The sequence below is a fragment of the Zonotrichia albicollis genome, chromosome 5, assembly GCF_047830755.1.
Source record: "Zonotrichia albicollis isolate bZonAlb1 chromosome 5, bZonAlb1.hap1, whole genome shotgun sequence".
NCBI lineage: Eukaryota > Metazoa > Chordata > Aves > Passeriformes > Passerellidae > Zonotrichia > Zonotrichia albicollis.
Genome location: NC_133823.1, coordinates 13,471,662 through 13,494,519, shown reverse-complemented (window position 1 = coordinate 13,494,519; position 22,858 = coordinate 13,471,662). Strand labels below are relative to the sequence as shown.

The 22,858-nt window shown below is 40.1% G+C and overlaps 1 protein-coding gene across 6 annotated transcripts in view; it reads left to right on the top strand.

The window, feature by feature from the left end:
• MAPK10 (mitogen-activated protein kinase 10) overlaps positions 1-18,046 on the top strand; it is a 145,705-nt gene extending 127,659 nt beyond the window's left edge. For 5 of the 6 annotated variants that reach the window (XM_074540826.1, XM_005485328.4, XM_074540827.1 and 2 more), the window contains 3 exons: positions 5,133-5,196; positions 5,677-5,754; positions 10,700-18,046. In XM_074540826.1, coding sequence (XP_074396927.1) covers positions 5,133-5,196; positions 5,677-5,754; positions 10,700-10,842 — 285 coding nt within the window. In that variant the 3' untranslated portion in view covers positions 10,843-18,046. Of the gene's footprint in view, positions 1-5,132; positions 5,197-5,676; positions 5,755-10,694 lie in introns of all 6 variants that reach the window. The other variant, XM_026792377.2, reaches the window with a different exon arrangement.
• Positions 18,047-22,858: the final 4,812 nt, after the last annotated feature.

Sequence of the window (22,858 nt, the reverse complement as noted above, 5' to 3'; positions counted from 1 at the left end):
AGTATTCCTTTCAAGCATTCCTCTATGTTTGACAGTATTTTACAGTAGTGATGGATTTTATAGGGTTTTATTCACTGTAACTCATACAGCTTTCATTCCTGGTTTTATTTTTACAGGATTTATATTTCACTGGAGTATTTTTCCATCTAGAACCATCCACAGGGGGCTGAGTTGTGAATTATCATTCATTTTTCTGTGCATGCCAATCTGTGTGTTACCTTCTATTAATGTGATGTTGTTTCCAGTGTTGCTAATAAAAACAACTTGGTTTATGGTTCTCAGTCTGAGGGTCCGGGACAGAAACTGGGCTGTATTGTCTTAGCCCTATATAAACTATCTATGACCAGCTGTTAAATTCAATTTTTTAAAACTGGTTTATCATAATTTAAAAACAAACAAACAAACAAATCACCCACCTCTTATTTTACCTGTGAATGCTAAGCATCCATTATGATGGAGAAGCACTTTGGAGAGCTCTGTGACCTTGGCAAACACACTTCAAAGAAGGTGTCACCTTCACTACATGACATAAGCAGGGCTGGCAGGTTGTGCATCATTTCTGCTGTTCTTTTCTCTTGCTCAGCTCTGTATGTATAGATGTTGTATAGAAAGTCTTCAATGAGCTGCCACATTTTTTAGCACCCAGTTACAGGGCTTGGTTTTCTGCTCAGAGATGGATAGTGTGCATCTGTTGTCTCACAAAAGAAGTGTGCAGCTCTGCTTTGTGCACAAGCACACACATTTCCTCGAGTCAAGAGCATCTATCTGTTCATTGCTGATTGATTACGGAAGCTGAACACAGCTTCTGCAAAAATCTTTGTTAATGGCAGTAAGGAGGAGTGGTTAGAGAAGAAAGAGGCATTGATTTTCTTCTTTTTCTTTTTTGATCAAAACTTAATCTTTTTTCAGCTTGCTTGTTGTATCTTCAAGCTGTTCAGTCATCTGTGTGTAGCCCAGAAATCTTGACTCGTGCTGCATGGCATCCTTTTGGTCCAGCTGTTCAGAAACAGCTCAGTCTACAATTTCCTTGATGCACATAATGTGTGGAGTTTTCCAAAAGCTCTGCACAAACTCCAAGGAACAAATGGGCCCGGAGTCATCTCTTCTTCCATATCCATAGCTGAGATCATCCTTAGCCCACTGTGGAACCCTTTGGCAATACAGGGTGAAATCCCAAGCACTTTGTAAATAAAGAGATGCCAGACCTCTGGTGACAAGCATGCTGGTGTACTTGGGCTTGCACTGCAAAAATAAATATATGAATGGCATCAGTAACAGAATTTAGGTTGTAGCAAAACACCAAGTAATTTTTATATTCATTTGTTATAAGGATCTAAGCTATTTGACAAAATGTTTAACCTCACACCATTAATTGTTGCATCCTGCAGTCCCTCTTTTATCTGCATTATCTTGCTAATTCCATTGCTACCTCAGTGTGCTGCTCTACAGCTGCTGCCCCAGACCCTGCCATTCTGGGGAGAGATGCAGACTCAGGCCTTGCTCTGCCAAGCTTTCTAAAAACAGCTCATCCCAAGGTCTCCACTGTGCTGGCACTAGCTCTGCAGAGGCAGGGACAGAGGTGGCAGGATTTGCTGGAATCTGAGCTCCAGCTCATTCCCTTTGCTTTCTAGCAGTGGCACACAAACCAATCTATGTTGCTTTGGGAAAGTGAGAATACTTTAGTTCTAACATATGTTTTGTTTTTTTCTCTAGTGAAAAACCTCCCCTCTCTGAATATTAGAATGGTATTTAACAAATCCAGTAGTCTCCTGCTGTTTATCTGACAACATAAACCTCCCTTGTCTTTTGTGTATTTTGCTTTTTGGTTTGTTTTATGATTGGTTTTGCTTATTGGTTTGTTTGTTTTGCCTTTTTTTTCTTTTTCAGAAAGACACCCATGTTGATATTTTCTGTTGGGTTTTTTTTTTTTTTAATTTTTATTATGTCCAGTGAATGTTATATTTATTAAAAAATATTTTGAAAATCAATTTGTAAAATGGAAAAGCCAAGAGCCATTGAAACAACAGGGGGGTGTTTAGTACCTATAAGAAAAATGTAATTCATTCTTTGCTTCCATATCCAAAAATAGATTTATTCTTTGTTATTGTTGCCAATGCAACTGCTTGCAAATCAATCTCTTTTGGGGAGAAAATGGCTGCCTTAAATTGAAGCTGAATGCTGCCACCCATAGGATTGATCCACACCCTGCCTTGATTTGACGTTACTTGAACTTGGTACTTTTTCTGAGACCTAAAGAATTGCAGAATCAGCTAGGTTGGAAAAGACCTTGGAGATCATCAAGTCCAACTTATGACCTAACACCACCTTATCAACCAAGCCATGGCACTGAGTGCCACATCCAGTCTTTTTTTAAACACCTATAAAAAGTAAACTGTGAAACTCTCAGTTGGCATGTGAAGTATGAAGGATTTATAAGAATGCCTATGGCACTGCAGCTGCATCTGCATGGAAAGTTAATGATTATTAGCTCAGTCATTTTCTAAGATTTAAGTAGCAAAGTCAGTTTTAGGCAAAGGTTTGGACCAAGACTAAAATCAGATGCTCAGGAGGATGTAGGTATAGCTTTGTGGTTCTCCTATGAAGTAATGAAAATTATGAGAAAATAAATTCTCAAAATAGTTTTGGTATTCTCAGCTCACCTCTGTGCCTTGAATCAATGAAAAGGTGAGGACTCAGGGAATTTTGATGGGAAAGCTTCACTTCTGCCAGTGCGAAGCACTGGCCTGGGCTCTCAGCAGAGCTCCATTTGACTGTGCTCTCACAGGCTTTAGAGTGGTTACAGACCCAGCCTCTGTGAAGAACAGGGATTTAGTCATGCTGTTTGCTTGCTGAATGTTTGCTACCCTTGGCTCCCTCATGCCTGCTGAGAGCCATGTCTCGTAGCTGTGGTTCTGCTAGCTCACAAGTAAATAGTCTGCAATGTCAGCACTGGCAGAGCAGTAGAATGCTGTGCAGGTGCAGCTTCTGGCATCCTGCAGTGTGTGAGGGACAGCTTGGTTGCTCTCCCTTGTTTGATTCTACAGGAAAATAGGAGCTTGGTAATGAGTGAAGTTATTCTGGGCTCTCTCCCTGGAAAATGCCTTTGTTTCCAGAGTGTATTAATCTAGGCAATGATTACTGCTGATTTTCTTGGCGCTTATTAGCCAATTACCCCAGATTAAGATGTAGCTGAATTAAATTAGAAGATAAATAAACTGAAGATTCTGTGGTTGTGTGAATTGAGAACAGGTGCATCTGATCACTTCCTTTTGATTCTGCAATTTGTGTTTGGGAGTTAAAGTAGTGAGGGAATCTTTCCTCTTATTTCTGTCCTGGGGGAGAAATACAAGTTTTTCTATCAAAGGTGTAGAAAGAGTGTTTGGTAGAAGCAAATACCCCCACCTATGCTTTTTGTAGGCTTCTCCCTGAGACTTTTAGAAAGCTGCTTTTAGGATATTCTTGTCTAACTTTGTTTGCCTGCTCCCTTTGCACGTGGCAGAGAAGAGGTGATTCTGTCACTGTGGTTCAGCTCAGCCAAGCACCTCCCCTGCTGCTCCTGTAAATCCCTACCCCCCTAAATTTTCTTGGCATGCTCCAGGGCTGGCTGAGGGGCTGAGCAGGAGCCCTGCAGGCTCAGAGGGAGGAGTGGAGCTTACCTATCACAGCCCACTGGTCAGTGGTGAGGATCACCTCGACTCTTGTAGCATCCAGCTCTCTGACAACACCCAGCAGGAGCACAGAATCCCCACAGAGGTTGTGCTAATCTTGGAGGCATCAGGGCTCACTGGAAAGGAATGAGGAGGGTGGTTATGGTGAACAAGAGAACAGCTGCACTGGTCTGGGGCTGTGTCTTACCTTGCTGATATAACAAAACCTCAGGTAACCGTGCTGAGGCTTGGCACTCACTTTAATTCATGATGTGTTTCCTTCTCAGGTACAAAATTCAGCAATCCATTACTTCACCTAATCCCCTTATCTTCAGCCCTAATATAAATGTCACTCTGGGGAAACTGCCCTTGTTTTCAGTGGATTTGTCCAGTTCAGCTGTCGTATAATTTTCCTGGTCCATATCATGTCACTGAGCTATTACTTTTTCAGTAGTATTTGTAGCATGCAAATGGCTTAATGGACTGATGGAATTAGAGTCCTGAGAGAAAATTACTAAATTCTCAGTGATTCACGAAAACAGCTTGGTAAATATGCATATAATAGGAGGATGTTTTGAAGGGGACTCAATGGCAAGTACCCAAGATGGAAGTCAGAGGAAATATATCTGAGCAAGAAAGGTGTTGTGGATCTTGTTTCCATCTTCATTAGGTGCTCTTACCTCAGATGCTGGAGCTTCTGGGTAGAAGGAAGGAGGGGAGAGTCTTCCTTGGCGTCTTTAGAGCCTTCCTTCCTTGGCTGCTGTATTTGGCAGTCAACATCAGGAGAGGCAATGATGGCTTAGTTGCCCAATGAAAGCAGGTGTTCAGGTTCCTTGAAACTTTAGGTGCCTTTGTCTCAGTAAATTCCAGGATCTGCCAGTTCTCTGAGATGCTCATCAACTAAAAGAAACAAATAATAAAAAACTTTCTATTCAAAGTAAAGTTAGTTAAAAATACATATCCTGGAAATTTTGGTAATTTGAAATATGGATTAGAAACTGTTGCAGAGAGACTTAGTTAAAAAAATAGAGTTATTTTGGGAAGTCTGTATAGAAGCAAATCTAAAGAGCAACTTAAAAAATGTTAATGATAACTTAAATATGTTAATGTTACTACTAATTAATCAAGACTGCTGTTTGTTTGGTATACTGACAGTACCTCTCTGCTGGTACAAATAATTTAGGTGTGGAGTTTCTGGGCTCAGTACAAGTACAATGACATTGTTGATCTGGGTTTTATTTCAACTGCAGCTCTGCCTCCTTTTTAAGAAAGGAAAACAGAGGAGTATGTTGATTTCTCCTACAAAAAGAGTTAACTTCCAGGAGTGTTAATCCCCTTAATATTCAAATGTGTTTCAGATGTTCTGGCATGTACAGGATGGATTGCAAAGAGAGAGAGGAGAAATTATCTTTAATTAAGTAATTAATCCTGATTATTTACACTATAACAGACAATTGACTAAACAGCTGTGCTTCTTTCCTGCAGCCTCCTCCTCAGATATATGATAAACAGCTGGATGAAAGGGAACATACAATCGAAGAATGGAAAGGTAATTGCTGTTTAGAATTACATGGGAAGGAGTATTTCAGTGGCAAAATGGCAAAAACATAGCAAAAATTATGAAAAATGTTCTGAGGGCTATAATTTTCTACATAGGTCACTGTTAACACAGGAGATGTAGGTTCCAGTGCTTCACTGAAATCCAAGGAGAACAGAATACTGTTCAGCAGGGCAATGCATCAGAATTTTAGCCACAGTAAACGGTGCTGTGATATTGTGCTGCTTCTCTTCTAGACAGTGCAGCATTAAACTGTTCCCCTGCTCTGGCTGAATCCCATTTGACTCCATTCAGCTCCAAAAGGAGATGAGAGCAGGGGAGAGGAATGGAAGAGAGAGGTCTTAGGTGAGTAGAGCTGTCGGACTTGGGAAGACAAGGCAGAGCAGACTTAGGAAGCTTATGTGGTATTTATTCTGTTCCTGATCACAGGCACTGGCCTCAGTCACTAACTGTCCCAATTCTCTTTTCCAGAACTCATCTACAAAGAAGTAATGAATTCTGAAGAAAAGACTAAAAATGGCGTAGTAAAAGGACAGCCTTCTCCTTCAGGTACTCAGCCCCAATGAATAACCTTGTGTTCTGTTCTGGCAAAGAGAGAATGGAGATTGCTGAAGGGCTACACTTGCAGTTATGCAGGCCAATGAAGAAGTTTTTATGAGATTCAGATGAGTTGACCTTTATTAATTGTACTCCAGTGTCATGCTAATATAGTGCTTCAAAAATTGTCTTCTTGCTATTTGAGGGACAGTTGTGCTGGTATTGTCTGTGGTTACAGATTGTATTCCTCTGAGTGTGGAGGTTTCTCTCACACTGGTATTTTCATGCTGCTTGTGGATGGATAACTGAACCAGTTCTTTGGTAGTTGAAACAGGCAAAATTGGTGATGTTAGCACATAATAATCTCTTGGACACACAACACTGCACACCTGAGCTCCACCCCAGCACCATGTAGGTGTCTGGTACTAATCTGGTAGTCTATCTTCTCAGTAGTCCAATCACATTAGAACAGCTGGCTGGCAACTCTTGATGACATTTCAGTGGGAAGGGAAAGTTATCTTCAACTATTGACTCTTAAAGTCCTGTCACAAAAAAATAACTACTAAATTTTTTCAGAGTATAATTCACATCAGCAGTCTTTTCACAGAAATGCAAACTGTTACTGTCAGTACACAGAAATACATATTTGTAAAGGTACAGTTTCACTGGGAAACATGAAGTGCCCAGATTTTGAGCACAGTGTTCCAGCAGTATTTATGAGTAAAACTGCCTTTCCTCCAAGTGTAATCATTTAACTCAGTGCTCCCTGCATATTTTCAGACAGTTTTTTTCACACTCTCATTTTTCACTTGCTGCTGAGCCAAGGTAATGTTAGAACAAGAATGCATCACTAGTAATTGACAGGACAAGGGGGAACATGGCAATAATGGAGGGAGTTAATAAAGTGCTGGGTGGTGATGTTGGAGCAGAAGCCCTGCACCTGGATTTTGACATAGATGAAGTAATATATTGGAAAGAATCCACTGTGTTCTTGCCAAGTAGCAAAGAACAGAACTTGCAGATTTAATTTACCTAACTATGGTGCCACCACTGAAAAGAAATCTGGGCCCCTAAAACTTATCTGATAAATCCTCACCCTTAAATTTTTCTTTCTTGCAGAATTGTGGCTGCAGGTTGATTTATGATCAAGAAACACTGTAGGTGCTTTTTTTCAGGAATAAACTACCCAGGAATTTCTTTATTAATTTCATATTCTGTTTTTGCTATGTGGAAGGTTTTTACTGTTTGTGTAAAATATTTTCAAACACACAAAATTGTAATTTTTTACCTAGAATGTGTTCTGATGTTTCCCTTTGACTGTTTTTTGAATGTTAGGCACCAACAAGTTCATAAAACATTTCAAACTGCTCTCAGATGAGGCTGTTTCATGAAACAGTAGATTTCCTGTTTTTCTTCAATTTGTGTGCCTGACTTAGATTTTCGGCTGAATGAAATAATGGAAGAAAGAGGTAAAACACCAGTTCTGAGCATAAGGAAAATGAGAGAGGCTCTGCTCATTGGATGGTGTCCTTGGCAAGAATTCAGAAAGCTGAGATTTAGTGCTCTATCAATAATGATGGCAAGCAAGCTGGAGCTTGGTTTCCATGATTACTTGATAAGAGTTTTGGGGGAGACTGCTGAAGCTGACAGCACCAATGATAATAATTGCTCGTTGATAGAGCCACTTAGAGTGCCTGTGTATCAGTCTGTCAATCTCTTTTCTGTGAAGAATTGGTTAGTACAACACATCAGCTTGGAAACTCAAGCAGCTGCCCCTCGTGCTTATGTTCAGTGAATAAAATCAACAATGTCAAAAATTATTCCCAGCAGAGGCCACTTCTGCCTGTCCAAAAAGTGTCTCTGTTATTATCAAACAGCAGCATTTGAAAAAAAGATAAGTTTAATACAAAGCTGTAGATTATTTAGAATTAAACTTAATTTCTGTCCATACTATCTAACCTCCTCTCACACTCTCCCCTAGCCTTCACTACCCAGCTGTAGTTTCACACATAACATTTTCAACTCTCTTGTCCTTTTTGGGAACAGAGTATAGTAAATAAGAGAGATCTTAGTGCAGCTTATTTGTAGCATTCCCTTTCTAGGTGAAAATGGATCTTTTATTCTTCATTTCCTGCCTTTTACTTGCTGTCTGAATTGCCATCACCCAGGAACTACTGGACACCTTTACTAGTAGGACACGTCCTCTGTCATGTGCAGACTCTAAATTGAGCAGCTGGTGGACTTGCCAAGCACTGTGACACTCGATCCCAGGAGCTGCTATTCACACAATTTATGAGAGGCTGAGCCGATCCCCAGTAGAGACACTGAGCTTTTTTGGAAACTGCAAAAGCTGCAGTTCTCCTTTCAGTTTTTTTACCCCAAGTCTGTATCACTTGAGTTGAAGTCTCAGAGGCACTTCCATTGGTGCTATTTAATAGCATTTCCCAGAAGCCTTCTCAGGAAGGAATCCCTTCTTTACAGCACACAGGCTGATGTGTGCTTTAAAAGAGAAGCTGTCAAGGCAATAGCAGCACCAGGAAAAGATCCCAGGAGCTGTTTCTCACCTGCTCTAACCTTTAGCACTTTTCCTCAATCCTGCAGCCAGTGAGAAGCGTCCTGCCAAACAGCAACTTCATAAATGGGGCTATTTTTCTCTTTTGAGTGCACCTGTGTCGTATGTGCACTGTCTACCTGGCACACATCCCTCCAGGAGCAAACTGCTGTAGCACAGCAAATGGAACATTCCTTACTGACTGGGACAGCTTTGTTTAGGCTTTTGAGTGCTGCTGCCCAAGTCCTGCTTTGTGCTGCTGAGCTCTTTAATTCTGTCATTGAGGTTTAGAGTGGTTTCCTTTGTTTTTGTGGATACTTGATGAGTCTGGGTGCTTTGGGGCTGCAGCAGGACCTGTCACATCTGTGTTGTGTCATGTGGAATTGTGCTGAAGGCTAGGAATAGCCATAAAAATGCAATTTCCAGAAACTCGTGGGCTGCACTGATACTTGCTGAGAAGATCATACCACAGTTTATTGAATTCAGTGGTGCTGAATCAGACAGAAGGTAACAAAATCTTCACCTATACAATTTCTGCAGCTATTTCTTCAGTTATTTTGCCTAGCTAAGTTGAGTGCATCTTCATCCAAGAAAGCAGCAGTTTAATCAAAAGTTGATTGAACCTGCTGGAATTCTTTCCATTTTATTCTTAGGACAGTATCCATGACTTAATGGCAGGCTTCTGCCCAGCATGGTAAACATAGAAAGGTAATATATTGTTTAGTCATTAAAATGAATGAATTCAGTCATATTTTGACTACCCATAAGTGCACTTGTCTTGACTGATTAGTATTTTCATAAAATACCACATGATTAAATAACATGTAAACATGAAGTAACAGGATTGTACTGAATGATGAGGTACACATAAATAACACTTTGCAAAGCACGGTTTATGACAGAGAGGATGGATGATTGCTGTCTGCAGCCACCAGTCAGACTTCATTAAGATTGCTCTTTCTGCAGCACCTACAAAATTAGCCATTTTATTTTCAAATGTATCAGGAGAGTAAATGAATTTAATTGGTTCTGATGCTGTAATGTACAACTAGAACAGCAGAAAGCAGTTCCCATCTGGAGCTCTAAATGTGAGCATATCTGTCTCACATTTGGTTTGTGCATATTTGCAGTGGATATGTATATAGAGAAGAAAAAGTTGAGGAATATAGAATAGTGGTTGGAGGTATGGTATGGTGGCTTGTTTTCTCAAATTAATGGTTTTTTGCAAACTAGAAACTGATAAAAATCCTTTCCTTTTGCCATTGCAGGATATACTTTACCTGGGCTGTAGAGAGAACTTTTAATCTCTGTATTAGGAATATATGAGTTGTGTAGTTTTACTGGATAATAGATGTTCATTTCTAGCCATTTGGTGGAAATGAAAATTTGTAAAAGTTGGCTGAGCACACTTTTCAGACAGAAGAATGAAATGGCATCTATCTGCAGAACAAAGACCTGTGTCACCTGCCTAGCTGTAATTTCTAGCTATGCAAGATCATACAAAATGACACATTTTATTATCATGAATATTTAATGGAAATTAATGTATCCCTCCCAATCAAACAGGTTTATGCTACTCTGCAAACTTTAGTTTGAGCTGAGGTTAATGAGCAGTAGCAATTAAGCAATCATAGGTGCATGATAAATACATTCTTTACATGGCTCTGTATATGTCATTCAGTTGTCTGAATTGATCAGACAGATAATTTCTGATAATATTCAGGGATGTGATGAATGTTCAGGTGCATTAATGCTAATCTCAGGAAGGTTCATTCTTCATTTCATGAAGTCAAAGTGATTTTTTGCAATAATATCTGTTACCATCATATTTTAGAGAGGCGAGGTAAACTTGACTGTACAAAAATACAGTCCTGGCTGAAATCCTGGGCTTAGTGCCCTAATCCTTAGTAAGAGAAAGAAACCACTCTGCATTTCCACTGGGTGATTTGATCCCACCCACTCTATTAGACTAAGCCACTAAGAAAGCTGGAATTTTATGAGAAGAATATGGAGGAATTTATGAGAATATGAGGAATTTATGAGAGTATGAGGAATATATGAGAGGAATTGATGAGGAATAGGTAGGGCCTCGTTTTGTTTTGGTCATGCATTACATGATCCTAATATGCAGTTGAGTGTTGTGGAACTCCAAGCAGACTAGAGCAAAGTGGGGTGACAAACGCTGTATGAGCTATAGCTTTTCAAAGCAGACTGAGAGACAGAATTTCCTGGTAAGATATTTAATATTATCCAGTGTCTAAAGTTTGCATGATCCATTTCCTGCTGAGGTTTGCCACTGGATAAAAAGGTCTGCGTACCACCAGGTAAGCACCCTCTGCTCTTTAACACGTGGCACCTTCTGGGGTTTCGGGTTTAATCACGTTGGTGTTCGTTTTCGTAGCACAGGTGCAGCAGTGAACAGCAGTGAGAGCCTCCCTCCATCCTCATCTGTCAACGACATCTCATCCATGTCCACGGATCAAACCCTGGCGTCTGACACGGACAGCAGCCTGGAAGCTTCTGCGGGACCCCTCGGTTGTTGCAGGTGACTAGCCGCCTGCCTGCGAAACCCAGCGTTCTTCAGAGGATGATGGAACCTAGGAGGAAAAAATGATGGGAGCTAAGAGATTAAAAGAAAGAGAAATAAAACACAGAGATTTAAGTGAAACAAACAAAGAAACAAACAAACAAAAAAAAATCTTTTCAGCCTGCTTCTCCTACAGAGTTATGTAATGCAGCTAAGCTCAAGTGTGTATTTAACTTATAGTTGCTCTGCTTTGGTCTTCTTCCAGTGATGCTTACTGGGGGGCAAAAGGAAAAAAGGAACTGAAAAAATCCTTTTTTTACCCCCCTCCCCACAAGATGTAAAATGAATGGCTGCAAAACCAGCAACCTGCAACTGTCTTTTTCACACTGGCATGACAAGGTGTGCAGTAGCCACGCTCCACCATACGAGTGTGTGTCTGCCTTCACTGTCTGCTCTGCCATCTGCCTAGTGAGGCAGGCAGGGATCTCCATGCATTTTTTCCTCACACACATACACACATGTGCCAACAGAATCCTGGCAGTGCATGCAGCTGTGTACCTGCACATCTGCACAGGCACTTAGTGTGCACTCCACGACTATAAATGGCCCATTCCAGGGGAACTGCTTAACTACATATGGGATCTTACAGTACAAATTCTATCCGTTTGCTCCTTGATGAGGTTACATATGAGGACTTGTGGAAGTGTAAATAACCACATAGAACTGTGGCTCCCTCAGACACTTGAAGATGTAGCACCAAATTTCTGCTGAGAGTTGTATATATATTTTGAAATAATAACCAGTTTTATTGAAAGAAGAAGCCACAGAGCTTTATAGAAAAAATGCTAGTTTGTGAATGTTAAAATTTGTTGTTCTGATTTTTAGAGCAGATATGCCAAGATAAGACTGGGTTAGAAGGAAGCACATGCATCATTGCGAGTTACAGGGAACAAGAGTGAAGGGGTTTTATGCATGTCTAAGCCCAGAAAGGTATCAGTAAGCAACTTTCTCTGTCAATGTTAAGTGAGTTATCATCTTAGGGCATAGATAGGCTTGCTATTTTGAAGTGCTTGTATGTTTGTAAATTAGAGGGTATGACAGGGTTGGGGAATAAGCAGACTGTGATCAAAAGGACATGCACCAACTTGTTTTTATTTTATGTCTAGATCTTTATTAGGTTAGCTAGAGAAAGGATATTTGCAGCTCACTCCCTCTCAGTGTGTGTTTGCAGCTCAGAGGTTGTTTTCCCTTTTCATCATTCCCTAGCAGGCACTTCTGCTACTCAGAGAACAGGCATTCTCTGGGTGCTATTGGCTCTTCATTTCCTCATGACAAATCAGTGGACTCCCCAGGAAGTTTTAGCATTTGTGTTGCACAGAAAAGAACCACAGAGTGCATGGGTCTAGTTTTCCTACATTCTAACAGCAAAGGTTATCAATCAGCTCGTGCGCTGGCCTGGAAGGGTCACAGCCAGGGGTCTTGGGCAGTTTGGACAAGTTCTGAAGAACCCAACAGTGACTGAATATCAAATTGAATTTGCCAGGTAATAAAGCAGAGGATTTCCCGTGGTAAGTAACAGCAAGAATGACAAAATTCCACACAAAATTTCAGAACCGTTGAATTTTTTTTTCCAGCCAAAACAGCAATTGGCATTTTCCACAGCAAGGTCAGCATTTATCTGAGTTGGAAATTAACCAAACTCCAAGTCATCTGTCCTTTTACCAAAGTGTGCCATGTAAACTGAAATGAGCTAAATCCTACTCTAATGCTTTTCCAAGTGCCAGAGAGAGAAACTGTTTAGACTATGTTAGTGGATATTTTAAATTCACTAACTCTTTAATATTCAAAACTCTACCAAAATAGGGCTGCTCCATTGGGTGGCTTACAAGCCTGCCATTCTGTGGTAGAATAAAAAATTAGTATCAAATCAGATTTTTTTCAAAGGGAAGAAAGAGAAGGAAAAAACTTCTCTCCAGGGTGAGGAGGACAGGAGATAAAAATGAAGAGGATATAAAATAAAATCAGACTTGGTAGGTCTGAGCTGCATCAGAATTGCTATAAGAAGTGGGGGTCTTTCCCTGGTTATATTTTTGGTAGCTTTTTATCAAATTGTTTTTGGAGAATAAAATTAGGTTGTTAATGTTCTAAAAACTCAGAGCAGTAATTTTAAAAGCAATAATTTACTACTGCTAAATATATTTAGCAATATTCTCTCTTAAGCCATGAAACATCAGGTGATTATTGAGTGATGTAACTCACTCCAAAGCCAATGATCATAAAAGTATTGAAAGGTTAACAGCAAAGCTCTGTAGGTATGTAGGCAATAACACCAAGGGTGACTTCTTAGCAATAAGTAAATATATCACCTCCAGATTTAATTCACCATAGATACATATTAATAATATTCAGGTAACTAGTATCTACTTTACATTCCTTAGTGTGCACCATTCGAGTGTGTTATTTAAGCAAAGCTTAACTAAGTCTCATTGAGGCAAACCTGCAAAAATATCACCAGTGTAGACTGTAGAAACCTGGAGTAATCCCAGTTCATTGCCAGTGAAGTTATGGAGATGTGGCATAGGCAATAGCAGAGAAGCCATTTAGAGTAGATGGAGACTTGTAGACCTCCCATGTTTCATCTCTAGAAGGCAAATCTGTGCTCTTAGTCTCATGGTATAATTCAGTCCTGTTTGGGTTCATGAGTGCAGGGTGGAGAAGCAGTCCCCAGAGAAGGTGTCCTTAGGTAGGTGCTGAATAGACTCACAACACAGGAGTTACATAATCAGCTTTATTCCCTGATTCTGCTAAGCACCAGGGCTTGTTCAAACATCTCATGGAGACTGTAGGATGCTTACAAAAATTTAACTAGCATGTGCTTTTGTCCTTTGCTCAGCAGTGATCGACATCAGCATGTGCTTAAGTGCCTTGCTGAAATGGGCCCTGAAAGAATTACTGCATCTCTTTTTGTCCTCAAATCAGTCTCCTTCATGAGAAGCTCTGTCTGGGGGAGGAGACTTGGAGCTGTCCACACTGGACACTAGAAAAAAAAAGCCATCAATGAAGAAAAGCATTAGTTCTGTAAAGTTCTGGTCCTTGTGTGTCCAAACTGAAGCAGCAGGAATAACATCCTTTGTTTTGCTTTGTGCCAGGAATTCAGTGCTGTCAGCAGATACCTTACAATAACACATGTACTCTTGAATAAAGGATCATAGTGATGATGTTCTGAGGATGTTTTAAGAGAAACCACTTTTTTTTTCTGATTCTCGAAGTTTTGATACCATCCTCTTAAAGTCTGCTCCCCATTATTCCAAAATTATATTCAGCTTGATAATGATAGATTCTTTCCTTAATTTTGCCATTGATCTTTTAAAGCTGCTTCTGCTTAACACATTACTAAATGTAGTACTTTGGCAACAATTTTCACTTAATTCTCTGAGGTTTGCAGTTGTAAGCATCACTGCCACCAGTGCAGAAGTGAAGGAAACTGGGAAGCCAAAGATCTGTGACTGATGTTCCAAGGTATTTAGGCACCGTAGGGGGCAATCAGTGAGCCTGTGCCAGAAGTGGCATAACTTACATCATCCTGAATGGCAGCTGGACACCTTGACATTTCTGAAAATACGCCTCAGAGCCTCTTGGTGTCATAAGTGCCTCAATACCCAAGGAAATTCTGTTCCAAGTGGCTCACCTAAGTCATGTATATAGGCAACAGCAGGGTGAGGAGAATGGCGCGAGCATTACCTGTCAGTGACTGCTCAGACCACTAGCTGCATTGAGATGGTAGAGAGGAAAATTGCTGAAAAACATCCCTGCTTTTTTTCAGATGGAGAATTTTGGGATAGTATGAGGAAAAAAAAGAAATAAGTCAGAACAGTTCTTAAAAGACCGTCCCTCTATTTGCTTTCTCACTGCTGAGGTTAAACAAGGATAAGGCATTGATTTATTACAAGTTGATGTAAGATTATGTATGTTTTCAATCCAAAATTTTGGTAATTTTTGAAAACAGTCTTCAGATACTGACTTGGTAGCTGCAATAGTATTTTGTGAGCTTTGACTGTATTCCATTAGAATATATCTTCAGAGAGTTCAGATATTTGAGTTGATCACTGTGATTTATGCGAATTGTATTGTGGTTGATGTTCCCCTGTCCTATCTAGAATTCCACAGCACAAATAGATTCATGAATCATAGCAAGTTTGCATTACATAAAACAGATTGAAACTGGAGTGCAAGTATGGCAGTGTGTCAAAAAAAACCACCCAAAAACCCCACAAAAAAACCCCAAGCAGTAAAGCTACAGAAAGCCTGATCAGGTTTTCTAAGCCCTAATGCACTGATGGTTTTCCTCTGGAAATCACCAGTTCCTGCAAAGCATTGACTTCTGAAGGTTACACAAGACAGATGATCATGTTACTCTTCCAAATTTATAAGCAATTTGGTTCATATACATTCCTTTATCTTCATAGATATTGCTTTACTTTCTAATTCTGGGATAACAATACTGAAGAAATGAGACCTGATGCAGTGCCTTTTGGGAGTTTCCCAAAGTAGTACTACTTAACTGATTTGGATTGTATTCTAAACTTGTCAGTGAGCACCAGTGATTTCTTTTCCACTAATTTATTTTCTCATGAAAAACATGCTAATAATAACTTTTAGTACTGCCTGAGAGAGTTACTTTTAGAAAATCTCCCAAATGTTTTATTTAAAAAGTGTTTTGAATATGTTTGAACTATTGTAAAATGGAATTGGAGTATTTTAATTCAAAGTAACTTCTAGTAACCAATGCTAGCTATTTATATTGCAAGCTTCACAGTAGTTTAAAAGACCAAAAACTATTTTAGTTTCAGATCTATTTACTTCTATTCAGATCTATTTATATTTCTTCCTTCATGCTTATTTAGAGTTTAAAATTTTGTGTGAATTCAAACATGCAAAACCAACCAAATAAAGGGCATTTTACAACGAACTCTGTGCTTCCAGGGAGAGCAATATGAAAGAAAACTTGCAGGAACCAATTAGTTTTCTATTTAAAGTCTGAGCTAGTCATTCCATTTATGTTTAGGCTTTTCTTTTTCTTTACTTCTGTATGTGTGTGTAGGGAAGAGAGGGTGTTCATATGGATTTGCAGAACCTCTGTTCCACTTGTGCTTGGTCCCAGTTGTCAGTGTGGATAAAGAGAGGAATTGTAACATAATCACACATCTTCAAGAATCTGATGGCTGTGCTTATTTGAACTTCCACCACTTTAAGAAGGACACAGTTAACTGATTGCAAGCTCAAGGTGATCTTTTTCTCACACGCACACACACACACACACACAAAAATAAAGAAAATCATTGTGCAGTAGGTTTGAATACTACATGAATATGTAATTGTCTTAATTAGTAAGATGCTTGAGGTATGCAGGGGAATGGTGAATGTGTCATCTTCACCAATGAGCTGGAAAACCAACCTGTCCAGTGGAATTTAGTGTAATCTTCTCAGTGTATTAGGAACTTGCCAGTGGGGCCTGATTTTTCTTTCATTTTTGTTGTAGGTTTGGGGGTTTTTTAATCAACGATTGACAGAAGTGAAATGTTTAACTTAATGCATGTTCAGGCTGTTTGGCCTATGGCAAGTTTGAGTTTTAAAGAGAGTTTGATTTGACAAAAGAATGTTGAAAAACTTCAGCTGAGGCTAGTGGTGCCTTTTTACCTGAGAGGGAAAAGCTGAAAAGCACACATTGAAGGAAGACACAGTCAATTTGGGAAATAAATGTATCCTTTTACCATGCTTATCATTTCAGACAGGTCTCTTTTGCTAATTTTCACTGAACAGGGCCATTCTTGTCTTCTGGAAAGCAAGATATTTATAATGTAAATAGTTGTATGGACTTATTTTTTTTTCCTTCCTCTGTAACTAATATGTAATAATCCAACATGCTATTTCTGTTAAAAACTTTTACAATAAGGCTGCTGTTTGCCTAAATATGGTTGACCTCTGACCTTTTCCTGAGTCAGTGACGTGTTGATAAAGGAGGGTGCTGGAAGTTTCAGTGTACATATAGAATCATGTATATTTAGTAAATTGGGTAAGTGGGACTTATGGCCAGTATACATTAAGCCACAACAGTAACGAAGCTCCAGATCTTAACTAGCAAAAACAACTGTTCACCTTGCCATGTCCATCCTGTAATAAGATCTAAGTTGCACCTGCCTGTAGTTCTGCATGATCAGACTTCAAAGTATAACTAACAAAATCTGTAATGTATCAGTGTTGATAAACGTAGATGTAAACAAGAAAAAAAATGAAAAAAAAAAGAAAAATGAAAAAAAAAGAGAAAAATAACAGAAAAATTGAATAACTTGATCAACAAAAGAAAATCAGCAACAGCTCAGTATCAAGACTGGAAGATGAGACATGTCTGATTTTGTTGCACAGTTATAACTGAAAAGAACAACCGGTGTCAGTCAGCATAAATGGACTACAGTAAGACATTTGTTAAGGAACCAACATTATTTCCATACTGTTTTGTTCTTACCCTGTTTACTTTGAGCATCTGTTGTTCCCTGTGTGTGGCACAGGGGAGAACAGGGCCTCAGTGATCAGTGTTTTATGGGTCAATGTCGCATCAATGATTTCCGATTTCTGTTTGTTTAGCAATTACTGAACGAAGATGGGACTCTCATGTTCTCCCATGTGTCAAAAGGAATCCTGTCAGAGCTTCCTCATGAGGATACTCTTCTCACTGCTGTCCTGACTCCTGTCTGGTGAGTGACTTTGCAGTGTTCCCAGGAAAGAGCCACCACAGGTTCCATGTGGGCATGGTGTGTGTTGTACTTTCACAGGGACTCAAAGTCACTTGGGGACAGGACTCAATTGAAGTATGGTATGTACTCTATGCATGACGCCTATATCACACCTTTATGACCTTATAGTGGTAAAACTGATGATCTTTGCAGATGTGGATTTGGACCATCTTTTTTTTTTGGAGGAAAGCTGTCCTTATCCCACAAACCACTCGCTCCTATCCAGAGCAGCTAAATGGGGGTTATAGAAGTTAAAGAGGTGCAAGGGCCTTCTCGGGACCATGCCCATGGGTGAATTTCATGCTGTTTGAATGTGATCTTGCCAAAAAAGCCTGTATATCTAGCAGGGGAGACTGTGACTGTCCTATAAGGAGTGTTTGTGTTGTTTACTTTAAAACAAGCTTTGCTAATTAAAGTAGTGTATTCCGGAGTCTATTTGAATGGCATGAAGGGTATCAATGAAGAAGGTGGAAAGAATTCTCCTACAGCTCTCCTGGCTTCTTGTTTCTTTTCCTTCAGCCCTTTCTAGGGGACACACATAAAGCAGTAAACACATGGACATTGCCAGCATTACTGAATTCAGTGCTGCTTTGGGCGGGCTTTATTTAAGAAGCATCTACAGCACTACAGAAATGTAAAGGTATCTTAAGACATATGAGACTCGGGTATTTTTTCTTTGAGTGGCTTTGGAGTCTATTCCTCTGACTGACTGCCTAGGAATATTGGAGGGGATAGGGGAAATGCAGTTCTGACATGACTTCATGTCTCATGACAGAATGAAGGAAATTTGCCAAGTAAAACCTAGTCCCTCTCCCAGCTCTTCCCCAATTAAAAAAATGTAAACCAAAATCAAGCCAACAACAAGAGACCCAGAAGAAAAACAAACAAAAAACCAATCCCCAAACCCCCATACTAATTGCAGAGTTAATAATTTGGAGATTGATTTTCCACAAATTTGAACGCACTTCACTCTAGATGAAATACGAATGAATAGGAAAGAGATGCATCATTTGGAAAAGATTGATGATTTTTCAATTTTTGCATAAGCTAGCTATGTCCAGAACATTTCCAAGCAAGTCAAACCATAATACACAAAGGACATTTTTATATTTGGATTTATCATGTACGGAGATGAAAATTAAAATCCCAAACAGCTTTCTGCCAAAGCAATTTTAAAGCAGGAGCTGCAGAAAAGAATGAATTAAAGCTCCTTGTAAGAACTACTGTAAGGAAAGAAATTCTTATAGCTGTTGGTACTTGAATGTTGTTTCAAGCCTACTATGCACAGTAGTACTCTTGTTTTGACTTGCTGTCCTTCTCCCAGTTCCTATGTGCAGAGATTGGCCAAGCTACACAATCTAATAGAAACCTCTGATTTGCAGTGGCTGGGGAATTTTGGCTTTGTGGTTCTTGCTCCAAAATGGGAGGGATCCATTTTATATAGGGATCTATTGTAAATCAAAGGAGACTCCGACAAAGGGGAGAGAGGATGATGAGAAGTCCGGCTTATCTGAAGGCTAATGAATTACTTTATTATACTATACTATGTACATTTCATCTAAACTGAATCTGCTCTGCACTCATTCTTGCTCACAACTGCACGGAACTGTACTCATCTCTGATTCTCTTCTGACTGTCCTGTGACAGTCCAACACACACACACACACACACACACACACACACTTCTTGGCCCTGACAGGCCAAGGGAACAAAACATCCTCACTTTGGGTAAACAATCTCCATATTACATTCTACTTTAGCACAACACAGGCACAGCAAGCAGGATAAGAACTGTGTTTTCCTTCTCCTCTGCTTGTCTCACAGCTTCTATCTCTTCAGAGGGCATGTGAATACCAGAGGGATCATCTTCTTTGTTTTACTGGGTACTTTCTGAAACAATTGAAGGGTCATCATTTTTGAGAAGTTTGCCCTTTTCAGGAGACACAATTTTATGGCCATATTTCAGTGATTGATACATCATGGAGCTCTAAAGCCGTAAGTGTGATTTGGCTCCCCACAGGCTGTGTGCTGGCCCGAGCACCCCACATGTGCTGCAAGGCCGCAGCGGGGCCTGCGCCAGATCCGTGGAACCCTCTGTGGGGAAGGAGATCAAAGTGCCTCTGTTAAATCCCCTGAGCTCTCTGGCTGAGGCAGACCAAGGGGATGAAGGTCAGTGACCAGCCCTGTGCTCCAGCTATGGATATTTATTGAGTGTGGTGCTGGGAGGCCCCTGTGGGTGTGCTGAGACCAGCCCATGGCGCCCTCACGGTAAGTGGGACTGCGTGGTGTGCGTGTGGCAAACTCCCTGGTGTGATGGCGGAGGGGAAGCTTTGCGGCTCCTGTGGAGCCCTCTGCTGAAGCCTGCTCAGTTTTTATTGTTTCTGTGTGCTGATGCTTGGAAAGCAATGCTTCTCCATCAGCTGCTCTGTGGCTGAGGCTCTCCTTGAGTACAGACAGAGACTCCTGTTGATTTTCAACACTCTCTCCCAGGCCCTCTGTTATTGGCAGAGCTTAGAGCCTGAATTGCAAAACTGCTCAGCCTCCAAGAAAATGTGATTTCCTGTACAATGGAAGAAGCCAGGGAGAAGGTTTAACTGGTGAATTAATTCCAATTTCCTAAGGTATTTGTCTTATTTGGAAATTGACTGCTGGGAAGAAGTGTTGTTTGTCACCTGATACTTCCATATGATGTTCTGCCCCATTCCAGGAGCACTTTAACAGAAAATTTTACCCAGGAATTAGGGTCTAGGATAAAATAGCTCCCTTTGTGAATATGTCTTTTTAATGGATTGACTGGGGCTTTTGTGAAGTAAGTCCCATTATGGGGAATGGTTGATTGTTGTTGTCTGGAAGATTTTAGCCTTTCTTGCATCGTTAGTCTGTTATTAACAATGGGGGCATTTAATGTTCCTCCCGGCTAAATTTAAAATGTGTGAAGTTATTCCCTGCTCTACTCCACATCTGCCAGTGGAAAATCAGGGAAATTGGTTTTGATACTTACAAACCCAGGAGGAAGAAATTACAAAGAAGTTAATGAAACAAAATAACCTTTCTATTTTCCAGAACAGTTAATGGCTTAAGGTGTAGATGAGGTAAAAACCTCTACCAAGACCCCTTCCTGCTGTTAATGCCAACTAAGTAGAGACATGTCTGATGTTACAAGGTTAAGCTGATACTAATTAACAAATTAATGGCAAATCCTGTAAAAATGTCTTTGAGTCTTGATTTGCCATTGACAAATTTTCAGAAAGATTACTTCTGGAATTTTTTGCCTTGGTAGATACATTTATGCTTATGCTTTGATGGGTTTGTCCTCAGCATTCTCTAGACAATATCCCTGCTCTTGGAATAATCTTTTCAGTTCAGTTGCTTTATCTTAGAAGGAAAAGGATATGTTTTAAGTGTATCATAAGAATGCTAAATCACAGCTAGAATAAATGTTCATTTTTTTGTTTTCTTCTTTTTTTTTTTAATATGAATAATTATCCAAGGTGCCCTAATAGTGAAAATCCTCAGGTATCTCACCGGAGGGTGCTGTTAAATGTGCCTACACCATCCACATCTGTTTTCCAGAGAGCAGTTTGCCTTTCAGGGAAAGATTTGTGGATATGGGTGTTCAGGGGGGATGGAGACTCTTTCTTAATATCAGCCTCAATTCAGACTTAACAGGGTTTGAACACAGATAAATTCAGAGAATTAGGAGAGCAAAAGCTCTCTTCAGTAAAAATGGAAGTGCTGTAGGGTCCAGCATGTTACTGAGCGGACTGAAGGATGAAGTTCTAGTTTCAAAATCAAAAAGCATTATAAGAAATAGTCCAGGAATCAAACCTAATGTCTGAATCCCACTGATTTCAGAGTTCCTAGCAGTCAGAACATTGTCCAAATTCGTTTTCAAAATCCTAATGCCATGTAACAGACCAGAAAGTACACCTATGTTCTCAAAGAAGGAGTACTCTGAGGGTTTTAGTGCATGGCTTTCTGCAATGCCAGTTAGTTGAAGGATTATTATGATTCTCTACATAAAGGAAAACACTAATTTTTGGCAAAGCACAGAACTCCCATGTTTTTCATCAGAAAGGAGAAAAATAACCCCTTGAACAACACTGCAACACAATTCCATGCTGCTGGCTGCAGGTGGGTCAGTGGGATGGTGCTGGTCAGGTTTCAGCACAGTTGTACTCATCAATTTTAGCTTTCTGACATTTTAGCACAAGAGAAGGTTAGTGGACACAACAAATTACAGCATGCATTGTTAAAATAATTCATCTGCCAACGTTGTCATGTGATTTCTGAAATACATGAAGGCTGTTTTAATTTCCCTTCTTGGCCATAATTATGAGCATGAGCAAACTAACAGGACCACCAAGCCATTCATCACTTTTAGTGATGGATTTCTAAGCAGTTATCACACACACATGTGCTGCAAAAAATTTGCTACCACTGTTGTGACACTAAATCCAGAACTGTGACTGTACATCAAGTTTACACTGTGTTGCAACCAATTCACAGGAGCATTCAGCAACTGGGAAGGGTGAAAATAAATTTAAAAATCAGAATGTGCAGCGTTACAGAAGGAAGACAAGCAGCTTGGTTGTCCCAGGTCCGTGTTAGATCAGATCCCTCACTTCAGGTTAATGTCACACTCGTCTTGCTCCTCTCAATGTGGTATTGCAGAGCTGTAGCAGCAGAGCAGCCTTGGAATTTCTCTTCACTCGGCTGGTGTGGCACAGACAAAGCTCCTTCAGCGAGGAGGACGCACGGTGCAGGTGAACAGTGACACCTAAAGGCACAAATGTGCTCAAGGCTCCAGCAAGGGCAACTTCAGCGAGCTCTTCAGCCTATAAATCATCTACTTGTTGGATTTCTTCTCCAGCCAGATGGACCCTGGACAGTTCATCGTGGACTTAATGGTCTGCAGCATTTCTTAGATGCTCCAGATTTAGGGGCAACACATAATTCTACTTTTTCAGTAAGCTTTTGTTATTTTTTTCTTCCATTTCCAGTAGTTTTTCTGTATGGTTGAGTGTAAAAGGCTCCCTGTAGCACAGGGGAGAACAAGAAAGGTGATCAAGTGAGCAGAACTGAGGGGTGGAAGAGAGTGTTGCTTAAACCAGTTGGGGGTGTGGGTAGATTTAGGCACCCTCAGTCTCTTCAATACTGTTTGGAGTCCTGAAAATAAGAGGCCAAAAAGAATGCATTTTATACATTTTTAACTCTCTGGTCTGTGACCAACTAGAAATTACATAA